The 12932-nt window shown below is 36.2% G+C and overlaps 1 protein-coding gene across 1 annotated transcript in view; it reads right to left on the bottom strand.

Annotated features, from left to right (window-relative positions):
- Nucleotides 1–12932, bottom strand: part of RUNDC3B (RUN domain containing 3B) — a 50699-nt gene that overhangs the window by 14246 nt on the left and 23521 nt on the right. The window contains exons 6-8 of the mRNA XM_068673881.1: nt 11468–11548; nt 10053–10221; nt 4982–5139 (exon numbers count right to left, since the gene is read on the bottom strand). Of these exons, the coding sequence (XP_068529982.1) occupies nt 4982–5139; nt 10053–10221; nt 11468–11548 (408 nt within the window). The remainder of the gene's footprint in view (nt 1–4981; nt 5140–10052; nt 10222–11467; nt 11549–12932) is intronic.

Genomic DNA, 12932 nt, shown 5'->3' with positions numbered 1-12932 from the left:
TAATGTATTTTTCTGAAAGGCTGGGAGGATATCTTAGCCTGAGCTCGATGCAGTGCTGAAAAATATATGTGAACACAGTGTACTCCAGCAGTCAATACCTGGAAGACAGCGAAGCGTAAGCAGCAGGCTGTGCACTGCTCAGAAGTGGAAACACGCACAGACCATTTGCTCTAATTTCAGTGTCACTGTTGCAAGCAGTCTCTCAGGGTTGCAACTAAACTGCCATTTACAGCCTCTACAAAGACATTGATGTTATCCAGATAGGAACTGCATCGCTGAGTCTATCAGACAGGTATATTAAAATCTTAAGAACGCAGTACAAGCATTATCTGGGCCTTCAGAAAAACTGAGCATTTCCAAAGTAACAGCCAGACAAATTAAATAAATCTAACTTCAAGATCTGCTAAATCATACAAGAAGTTCTTAATTATACAGACATGCTTAATACAATGTGATACATGAGCAACCCTACAATTTAATTTGAGTCTTATTTGTGCCATAACCAAAGACAGAACTCCAATCACAGAGGAGTTTCCTTGAGTTTCCTTCCCTGCACGTACCCCTCCACAAAGCACCAGAACAAAACAGTGATGCGGGGAGAAACAGCAGGAGGAGATAAACAGAGAGCTATAAAACAAGAAAGCAACTGACAAAGCTAAGAAATATATTTTCAATATATGGGATAAATTTTTTATATATATATATATATATTTATTTTTTTTTTTCATTTATGTATGTACGTATTTTGCACCCATGGGGACAAAGAGTCATACCATCTTACACCAGGCATACTGGCCTAAAAGCCTGAAAAATACATTAGAAGAAAATCACTATTGGTAAAAATTACACAAATCACTCTCATTATTACAACAAAATCAAAGCAGAAAAAGATATATGTTTTGAAGCATTTAACGTTGAGTTTTACCTTTGTTTACAATGCTTTCCTTTTTCCTTAGCATTTAAATTATTTTTTTTTCTGGTAAAGTGATTAGCTTTCATAACATCAGTGAGTCACTATCCAGGAGATGAGTCACTATTCAGGAAATTGATGGAATCCCTCTTGTAATCATGTATCAATATTTAACATATAAATATCAATTTCAGGTACAGAATCTCAACTTAAAACCTCAAATTTGCAAAAGATCAGCAGAGAAATTTTGACTTAGGTATAGCCAGTATGTAAGCTAAAAGAAAGAGCAAGAATTACCCAAGGGGAAAAAGAAAAACCTGGTAAGCCGAGATGAAGAGTTATAATGCAAGGCTGTTACAGGCAGTTTCATATTTTGCCCAGTCACTCCTCTGACTGATGGGAGAGATGATCAAAAAAAGTTTGGAGGCTACTCCTCCAAGATGCATCCAACAGATCCTCTGCAGGATCTTAGAAGAAGGAGAAATGGCTGCCCTTGTCAGTTTGAATACCCCAGGATCCAGTTCCTTGATGATTTGATCTCTCTTTCCCATTGTGTTTTGACCGTTGTGAAAATCAAACTATTTTCGTCAGTTAAAAACTCCAAGGATCATGGGCTTCTCTTGGCTGTCCTCCTGGGAGCTGTTAATTTTAAGCAATTCCTTTAAGAACTTCTCCACCCCGCCCTGTAAGGAAGACTGTTTTTGTAGACTAGTAGAGCCAAAAGCACTGGTCTCTGACACTGAGCCCCAGGTGCAGCCAGACTTGGGTTGTTTCAAATTGGTGTAACCAGCCACCACATACATAGAGTGCACTGTTTACTGGGCCGTAAAATGAACAGCGAGAGGACCAGGCCCAACAGTAGGATGTAGCAATATAGATTAGTAGTTATATATATGATAGTGCCCAACAGCTTGGGCACTAAGATGCAAGTTGGGTCACAAGTACAACTTCTGTAAGCTCTACTGAATCCAAAACCAAATACTCCAATTACTATTTATACATGACTGCAAGTATCTTCAAAACCACATCTGTCCTTTGTTTTGGAAACCTTTAGAAGTAACAGAACCATAATATTAATGCCCTCACTGCAACAGTGACAGCAAACATTTCTCAGGGAAGCAGATGAAAGCCAGAATACGCCTCCATTGCCCTTACTACAACTGACAATCAACAGGCAATCACTTCATTTGCGGATACTGAGCGTGGTAAAAGAGCAAGAACTGTTCTTCTTGATCAGCTGTGCATTTGTTTAAATATGGCTGACAGATAATTAGGTGGTCTATTGCAGTTTCATGGTCTAACCTGGTTTGCCATCAGTTTGCTGAAGTGAGACATCCAACCCTCAGATGGCTGGACATATTATTAAGAAATCCAATTAAGTTGAGATAAATTATTATTTTTCTCTCCTGTGAATAACTAATTTGACAAATTTTCAGCCTCACTATTTAAAAAAAAAAAAAAAAAAGGGTATTCGTGAGATTCATGAAATAGCTTTTAACTAGATTAAAAACTGTTTATTGTAGTTTGGATACTCAAGCTTGAGAGCCAAAGTTAAGAATACTGAAACTGTAGATCATTAAGTTTTTCATAGCAGCTCTAAGACAAAAATGACGAGTTGTTCCCATTTCTGTATACATTCTGTGCTTTATATCAAATTGCCTTATTAAATATGAATATGGAAAAGGTTCTATGTGGGTAATCTAGTTTATAACCTAAGGTCTTGTTGACCTGTGTTATCTCATTTCCAAGTCAGCAACAATAACAATCTGTACTGCCAAGAAAGTCAAACCTCCATTCCCCTCTACTTTTTATTTTTGGAAGCAGACCTAAACAGACTCAGATTCTGCCCAAATCCATTAATTCATTGAGAAAATAGGTAAAATATTTTGACTTGCATGCCTTTGAAATACAATTTTGGAAACATCAACAAACAAACAAAATTTGAAGCAGTAGAACCTTTTACCTTAGCAACAACAGCCAGTGGAAGAGAACAGCAACATTAAAAACAAAATATAGAATGTTTATTTATAATAGTTTCCATTACACAGAAAACGATCCTAAATCGGATCTCAAAGTATTTGTACAAACATTAATGTGATATGCCTCAGACAGAATTACAATTCCAAACTTTCTCTTAGCTGCCGGTAAAAAAAAAAATCCAGAAAGATTATAGAATACATTCACAAATGCAAAATGCTAAAAATGGCACGAGAGCAAAACAGTCGGTATGGAATTCCATGAACACTGTTCTAAAACAGCTGGACCATAAAAAGCAATTGGCCAATACTCATGCCTCATTACAGACACATTAGTGATAGAACATTCAGCTGCCAGGTCAGCACTTCATCCTTGGTCAGGGAAAACAAACAAACAAAAAAAACCACCCACAAGTAAAAAAGAACAATTAAAAGATGCTAATTACGTTCGGTGTACACCATTAAAAAGCTGTTAGAAGTATTCCTTCCCTTCCCTATCCCACATTAGGAATTATGGGCTCCTAACACACTTCAAGAAGAGTTTATCAGGCAGTCCCTGCTCATACCTCTCTCTCCAGTTATCTAGCATAGTCCAAGATCCTGACTGCAGGGTCTCACAAACAGCTATACAAGAACACACTGTCAAGATACAACAGAACTTTTCCACAATTTAAGCCTTTACATTAAGAAAGCCAACACATAAAATTAAACCCCAAAGATTCGAGATCTTTGCGACAGTCAAATTTCATACAGCTCAATGGACAGCAGGTCTGAATGCTCCAAGTTTCCAAATATTAGGATTTAAATGAACTCACTTTCCACTCCTGCTAACACTTTCCCTACTTCACCCTTATCCCAAAATACTCAGGCAGGCCAAAAAGTTAGTTAGCTATATCAGTAAGTTCATTAAAGATCTCTGGAACAAGTATCTCTCAGAAGTGTACATACAATCAGGAAGAACAAAGTACTACTCAGGGAATTTTTTTTTTATTTTTTCCCCCTTTGTTTTTGGAATTGTGGCATAAATATAATGCAAATGCTGTATTCCTGGGGATTTTTACAGAACCATTTCAAGCACTGGCAAAAAATGACTTCCCACAAGATGGAGTCAGGGGGAACTTTGTTTACAAGGCAGAAGCATGGTTTGCTGCACAGAACAGACCCTTCTGTGAGACCCTAGGCAGAGGGAACCTGCATATCCTAAAGCGTCTTTATATTCTCCTCATTCTGCATTATGTCAAAGGGCACATCTCACTTCCATTTTACTTCAGGGCTCAGACATAAAAATTGTCCCAAATCTAAGATAAACTTATTTATCTTGTGTTTGTCATGAACAGAACGAAATATAGTTACTGCAGTTGTATACTGTTGTGGCAATTTATCACTTCACAGTGAGTTGTCCATCTAAGTGGATCTTTAAACAATGCCAGAGTGCCTCTGAAAAATGATGGTACCATCTTACATAACAGACAGAGCTATGAGGATAAATTACCTAAGGACATAAGACACTCAAATATTTACCATATTAAAAGTAAATTATGATATTAAAAGATTTAAGCCTTTTCCTGTTGTTTTAGCCTTTCACGTTAATTAAAGATTAAGGTAAGTAGAAAACTTTCATCAAATTGAATATTTTTAGGGTTATAGGATGAACTCCTACTGTGTCTAAGACCCACACAGATAAAATAGAACCTGTACAAAGAAAGAAAATAAATAGTTTTGTCCTCTCTTGCTTCCCTACGTTTTTAAAAAGTTTTTTTGTTTTTTTTTAAGAGTAATATTAAATCTGAAAGTAATAAAATATGAAGAAGATTTTAGAGAAAAATGTCAAAAATTTAAGGAAGCTTACTCTAAACAACTTCAGATTTGCAGAAAAAAAACTTCGAATTACTCTGTCTTACACTGCTGCATTATTTTCAGGGGAAGGATTTCTGAATAAAAGATTTGTCAGGAAAAAAAACCAAAAGCTACAACAAACCAATTTCTATAAGGAGTTTGACTCATTTCCGCAGGACCAGTTCTTCATATTGTATATTTAAATAAATTAAATAAAGTAATACCGCTTTAACAATGTCTCTCCATCATACTAACTTACAACTGGTCTTGCAGTTCCACAATGATATATTCCAGCTGTTCCTTCTCCATTTTATGGGCTAGATCCATATCTTCAATTCTTTGTAACAGCAGTTTATTTTGTGAGACAGATTCGGATAGCTGGTTTTCTCTGAGCCGTACCAGTTCTTCAAGGTAACCCTGGAAATAAAAGTATTAGAAAGACTTAACAACCAGAAGTTTTCTCTTCTTTAAGTACGTTCAGGTTTTCTGGTTTAAAATGTATACAATTCTATTTTATTTATTCTTTTTTAAACTGACTACTAAAATGACTTAAGATTAGTAAGGTGTTTCTTAATAGGTACTGAGAAAATCCTGTATTTACCTATATTCCAGACTTGGAATAGAAAAACGGATGAAACTACAATAGAGGAATGCCACTCGTATGAAACATTAGTTCAGTTTTCAGAAACATAAAGCAATCACTAGCACAAGAAAAAGATCAGGCCTCAACAACTTAACAGATCGAAGATGTTAGATACTGTGCAAGAAAGACAAGAGAAGAATGTAGCTATATGTATCCATATAGTTAATGAAAAGGATCCAGTATTATTATCAAAAAAACAGTTTCTGTGAAAACCTCTTTCTTAGAACAGAAAGGTGCAGTACGACATTACATATTAAAATGACAGAGAAGAAAGTTATTGATGTGAAGATTTTTCTACAGGACAGTAGGAAAACTGATAAAGACCACCTCTAGAAACATTGGACACGTATAGCTGGAACATGCATGTGCATTATATCAGTTTCCCAGCTGATACTATAAAAGATATGGGGCAGCACTAATCATACTCCAACTAATTCATCATTTACAAAAATCCACAATGCAAGTATTTAACAGCAGCTGTGATAGCAGGATTGTCACTAAGAGTGTAACTTACCTGCTTACAATACTACAAAGCTATTTCATTTTCTTTACAATCACAGTCTGAGAACTTCAGATACGAGTAACTTACTGGTCCTTCTTAGCCACAGCTGGATACAATTAGTCTATAGTCCATAACATTTTGCACGTTCCTTGAAGCTTGCAGGAAAACATATGCTTTCACAGGTGTGAATATGAAGAAACAAAGTAGTTTTCAAAAGGACTTGGAACAGGTGTCCTGTTATATTAAGTACACAGGTATCATGTTTGCTGGCCAGGAAAGCACTAGTAAGATAGTAATTATCACCATGAAGAGGATAAAGGTGTTGGAGCACCTCTTGTATGAGAGGAGGCAGAAAGAGCCAAGACTGCTCAGGGAGGTAATCCCTCCACTGTGTATCAATATTTAATGGGAGGGTGTAAAGAGGACAACATCAGACTTCTCAGCGCTATCTGATGAAGAGAAGACAAACTGAAAAACATGAAACTTCATTTAAACAGAAAAAAAAAAAAAAGTTTAAATGAACACTGAAATATGTTGCCTAGCCAGGCTTGGGACTTTCTGTCATTGAAACTCAGACTACTTCATAGCCTGACTGAACAAGACCCCAAGCACTCTGCTCATTTACCTTTCTTAGAGCAGTGGGGCTGGGCTAGGCAATCTCCTGAGGTGCCTTCTGACCACAGCATCCAACTACTCTGTGATTCTTACATTACGTATAAATATAGAGTGGATAGAACCGCGTGGGATAGGAAGTTATTTTGGTTTAACTGCAAGTTCCAAGGAATCATGAGAGCGTCTTAGAGTGCCTAATTCTGTCCCATCAAGCATTACTGTTATTGTGACTTTTTAGCTACTCCCCAGAGCTCTAAGTAGTGCTTTGAAAGTACTTAATGATATGTTAGGACATAAGCAAATTTTCTGCCTCCCAGAAACATCAAACGTTTAAGAAAGAGATTTTACATGAGAAACATCAGTATCCGTAACAAAATACTATGAACAGTAAATACCTGTTATCTATAATGACATGAAGATGCATCATCCCACCAGTGAAAGTATACAAAATTCCAGTATAAACAGTACACAAAGAATTTCTGAGTTTACTACACAAAAAGGAGCAGCTTATACCATGCCAAAATAGGCAAAAGATAACTTGCAGATAACTAACAAATGTGTAACCAATGACTCATTAATCTGGACAAAAGACAACTTGGAAAAGACAATCTCTAGGGTGGCATTGAGAGGGCAGGAAGGAACTGACTGTTGGTAATTTTGTAAAATACAAGAGCTAGGCACCATGAAATGAAGCTACCAGGGACCAAATTCAAAAGACAGAAAAGGAGGTAGCTTTTCACACAACAGATGGCAGATATGCATAGCACTTTGCCAAAAAAAAAAAAAGTTTGGATGCTAAAAACCTGCAAGAGGTCAAGGGGATATTTGACAAATATTTGGAACAGGGACTCCTCATAGGTTATTAAACAGACATATAATATCAGCTTCAAGAAGTTCTTGAGCTGATACAGGTTAGCCAAGAGAATACTGGAGGAAAAAAATATATATGTTTGCTTTGCTTTTATTCTTCCCTCCACATCTACTTTGGGCAAGTACCCAAAATAGGATAGTAGGACAGACAGATCCTTGGTCCAAACCAGCACAGCACTGTTGATCCAATAAAGCAATGTTAGGATTTACCTTCCTAAAACAGTATCTGATCCTATCCTACAATTCATACAATTCAGAGGATACAGGTACCTTTATCCAATCACTTATCATATTGTAGCCCTAATAAAAGTGATTCAACTGTGGTATTAACAACTGTAGTACATACACTTAAGACTCCAAAATGAAATTTATGATTGTGTGAAGGATGAAAAAAGAAGAATGTATCAGATTAACTACATCAGTCACTAAAAATACATTATTCTCAACTTGGTCTTCTTGTTATAAACACTGAATTTTCTAACAGAGATCTGAGGAAGGCCCTTTTGTTTAAAAGAAAACTCTGCCTTTGATTAAGTTGGTAGCAATTATTGGTACTCACTGCATTGTGAGCAACATGATTATTTCTGTAACTTACTGCCACCAGAAGGGCCCTGAAAGAGGATGGGAGAGAAACACTGCAACCACTTAATGGTCACTTGTTCAAGTTACCATAGAACAGAGGTAGTATAGTTGAAGTGAAGAAAAATTTGGCAGGCAGATCCCAAATGAAGATTAGGTAATGGAAAAATTTTCTTTCTATTCAATTAAAATTTATTTTCTTGTTACATATCTCCTGTAGGCACCCTAAACAATTAGGAAAGTGCCAACAGCTGGCAGAGTAGCTATTGTTTTGGAAACTGCATTGCTTACTCCAAAGTTTTCACAGCAGTAACATAAAGGTGACTTGAATTCACCACCACATTAGTTGACTATATTAGCTGGTAGTTCGTTAAGGGAATGCCATGAATAATAACATAGCAATAATGGCTCAAAAATTTGAAATACACAGTATTAGATCAGCATATAAGAACAACTTTCCACAGAATAGAAATGCTTCTGGATCTTAGACTTGAAAACCAAAAACCAAAACCTCCATTTGCTACTACAGCCACAGAAGATATCTGTGCTTTTTGTAAGAAAGAAAGCTACTTTGTGATGCTGGCTAGTGGGTTTGGACACCATGCTTCGATGCCATTTCTGGAGATGTTTGTCACAATTTTGATAGGATATCCTTCATTCTTTGAACAAGCTGGATGTACCCTTCCTCCCCCACCCCCATCAAAAAAACATCCAACTATTTTGTTCCCTTAAATGTTTCCCCAAAGCTAATGACACTCATTAAAACAAAATATTCTACAGCCTTCGTGTGTTTGTGTGTACATGTGTTCAAACTGATCCTATGTTTTTGTCTGGAAACATGGATGAAACGCTGTCTTGGTTATGCTCCTGAGCCGCATGGACTGTTGGGGTGGCGATAGCACACTAACCATGAATATTTTCTGACTTTGATCAGTGTTTACCACAGTTAATGCACTGAGTCGCAATTGCTAGAAGATCCATTCTAGATGCCATCTGTGTCCCCCCTGTTCCCCACCCCACCCTCCCACCCCCTACAGTAGAAACTAGAAAGGCAGAGAGAGAATGTTCTGATTCTAATTCCCTAAACTGAGGGAAATAATTACACCTCTAAGCATCCTTATGCAGCTTCAGCCTTTCATATGGTTTTATTGTGTTGGGGGTTTCTTGGAAGTCAAATTCTGATACTAGGAAAAAAATACTAAAAATATTAATAAAGTTATTTTAAAGCACTATTTGTCTACCATTTCTCTTCTCTTCCATTTCTATTTTACTTTTCCCCTCTTTTCTTTTTCTGTGCACTATTTTTCAGTGTCTATGAAGTCTGCCTCTGCCATTAGCTAATACAGATCTCTGTAGTTTTAATATGCTATTGCAATATACTGACAAGCATTTTACTTTATACTGAAATAATAAAAAGTTTGGACATACATTACAATTTCCCTTCAACTTAGAGTCTTTTGAAGGGTAGAGGGAGAGCCTACCTTTGCTTTCTATGATGACATTCAATATATCACATAAACTATTCCAATCAAAACCAAACTTTCTTTCTTTCCTTTCCCTATCCAGCTTGAAGCAAGTCTTAAACTATATGTTTAAGACTTATACTGATGCTTTCAAAACCTATCTCAGTATTACTGAGAAGATAGCTTTGCTTTTCATTCCTAGATAGATTACTTTGTTTACTGTTAGGCTAAACGTTAAAGTTTAACATTATTACCATCATAAAAGCCTTCCATTGGGAGTCTGTGTACAGCAATAAATAATGTGGACAGTTATGTTCACTTCAAGTTTGCAACCTAACAGCTTCAGAGATACACTGTCTGTAACTCTGAAATTGGAAAAATGAGATAAAGCTTCTACATCATACTCTGTAATCTGACCTCTGAATTATTTATTATTCTTCTGTTCCCCCCTTCCCAAATTTCTCTTCCCTCTAATCGGGGAGCAAAGACACTTAGTGCAATTATTACTTCAGATATTTTGAGGATCATAATATTGGAGACAATTTAAATTAAATATTATTTAGCTTCATGTATTTTGTCTGCCTTTACTTAAATGGTATTTTGCCAGTTGGTTGGTGACTATCTTTGGCTCTACCATCCCAACACAAAACTCATCTTTTACCTTCTGTTCCAATGCAAGCCGATACTTCTGTTCTACCCTTTTGCATTTGTTGTACCAACTGTTTTCATCCGTGAGGAAAGGAGGACCAATGTTCTCTGGAGTACTGCCTTCACTGCCACTACTGCCCAGTGTTCTTAGCTCTTCTTCATCACTGCTGATGCTGTCAGAACTGGAGGATCATATTTATTAGCCAAGTGAAAACCTGTATTTGTTAAGATGCAAATACAACTTGAAATTAAAGCACCATAGCTCCTACAGATATTTGAAGCTTTGTAAACCAGTAACAATGGTAATGTTGGTAGAGGCTAAACCACCAAATACAACTTACGTTTCAAGCTCTGATTTATAAAGCCACCTAAAAAACATACTTGTGATCTTATTCAAGTCTCATCCTGTTGTCTTAGCCAAGTCAAACAATTGTATGTAGGATACTTTCCTGGAATATAAAGGGTCAATGCACTACCATAAGCTACCTAAGTAAGTGGTGACTTAATCTTTTCTTCACAATTTTAGGGCAAACAGTAGCATCTGAACATAAGTTGTATTTATTTCTAAAATGCAGAACAATAAAAAAATGGTTGTCATTATATTAAATAATGATAAATTTAAATGAGAGTTGTGGTTATAGTGAAGACCACGTGCCAGTTATTTCACAGAACATAAGTATGTCCCTAGACAGTATGCAGATTCAGCGTTAAAATATCTCCATCCAGAATCAACATATGCCAGAATACTCAGACATCTGCCTCAAAGATGAGCATTTTAATTTATCCCAGTACCTATCTGAAATCTTCCTTTATAACTATGCTTTCCACTATATCAACAACATTTACTACTTGATCTTTTTCCAGTAGTCAGATTTCTGCTACTCTATGAATTGCTTTAAAGTTATAATAGGATGTTAATATTTTATCAAATCATTTATTCTAAAAAGTAACAGAAGAAGTTATTCACTTTAGATGTGCATTTTGCAGATTTGTTTTTATCATGCATGATGCACATGTGAATCTACACATTAGACTTCATTTACAAGGTCAAGCAGAGAGCTCAACAATTTAAGCCTAAGCAATCCAATTAAGGACAAGCCACTGACCCTGCTCTTTTCTGGCTCAGATCATGGTCCATCGAAGCTTTTGCTCTATACTTCCATGCAACGAAGAGAAACTTTCATTGTAATTTGGGTTCTACTTCCTTCTTCTGCAAATTCCATTACTGACATGACATAAAGAATTCCTGATGTGATGCAATTCTGCTTTAACTGAACCATACAATTTGTCATTAATACGTTAATCACGGGTTTATATTTATATAAGGATATTATTTTGAATGTGAAATGAGAATTAAGAGGCCCAGTACAATGTAAAATTTTGACACTGATATTAAAAAAAAGAAGGCAGATTAAAGATAAAAAGTACCTTTGGGTGAACTTTAGATAGGGTGTGTAATCTATGACAGCTGGAAAGTTGCCATCCAATCCCTCCCCCTTCAGACAAAAACTAATAAAACAGAGAAACAATGGTAAGATTATTATCAAGAAAATTAAATGACAATGAAAGTTCCATCTTATCAACAAGAAACTTGATTTTTTTTATTCACTTTTTCGTAATATGAAAGGCCTAAGGATTTAACAGTGAAATCCTGCTCAACTGAGCTAGGCTGTTCAGTATCATAGGATAATGAAAAACCCAACAAACAGAAATCCCACAGAATCAGGGAATAGATCAGGGTAAGTGGCATAGACCCCAGTTTTAAAATATTTGCTGTTATTCTGAATATACAGATGGACTGTGAGGGAATAAGACAAAAAGGAAATTTAGCTGAAACAAGAGAAACAGAAGGGCTACATATGAGTTTGGAGTTATCTGTATTAAAGCTCACTTAAAATGCTAGCAGAATGCTTACGTAACCACTCTTCTAATTTTAAGTCAAAAAAATCAGTTCTCAAAAATAGTTCAGACTTCCTCTTTTCAGTTACCTTCTGGTGTCGGGTTGCTGTAAGATGATGAACATTAATGAAATTAACATTCACAAAATGTTCTTATATTACTGTAGCTCTGTAAAGCTCTCATCTGCACTGTATTCTTTTTGTACCAAAACTAAAAGATTGTATTTGAATCATATTTAATTATTAAAGAAGTGAGAAAATTAATTATGCTTCCACAAAGCCCATATTACACCCTCCTTCTTTCTTTGTCATCAAAAAACACATTTTGGCAAGACAGCTTTTGCTAGCTTAATTGAGAAGTGCCATTTTTGATAATGCGGTCACTCATGTGGTATCTGGGAATATCTGGAAAGGTTTTTATTTTCCAATAAAAGAAAAGAGAAAAAAAGAATAGACTCTGTCCTCACATGTGTCTTCCCCATCTCTGTTCCTAAAGTGTTTTTCACACTACATAGAATCATAGAATGGTTTGGGCTGGAAGAGACCTTAAAGGTCACCCAGTTCCAATCCTCTCACACCAGATCAGGTTGCTCAAAGCCCCATCCACCCTGGCCTTGAACACGTCCATGGATGGAGCATCCACAGCTTCTCTGGGCAGCCTGTGCCACTGCCTCACAGTGCCACTGCCTCACAGCCCAGTTCCACACAGATAAGCCAGCCAACATTTATAAGACTTTCTGAACTGAAAAAAAAATACAAAAAAAAAAAACAAAAAACCAAAAAAACTCAAATGTAATATGCAAAGAATGGCTATAGCTTCTCAGCCATTTAAACCACAATATTATGAATTACACATGGCACTATAAATGTGCTCCTGTAGGTCTAGGTTCCTATTTTTCCCCGGAATATTTGTTGGCTTCTACAATCTGCACTGACAAATATGTCTCCAGTGAGAACTAGTCATTACTCTGAATGCTATTAACAGATACCTACTA

The sequence above is a fragment of the Anas acuta genome, chromosome 2 (genome assembly GCF_963932015.1).
Source record: "Anas acuta chromosome 2, bAnaAcu1.1, whole genome shotgun sequence".
Lineage (NCBI taxonomy): Eukaryota > Metazoa > Chordata > Aves > Anseriformes > Anatidae > Anas > Anas acuta.
The sequence above is the reverse complement of the archived record's forward strand: the minus strand, read 5'-3'. Positions and strand labels throughout refer to the sequence as shown.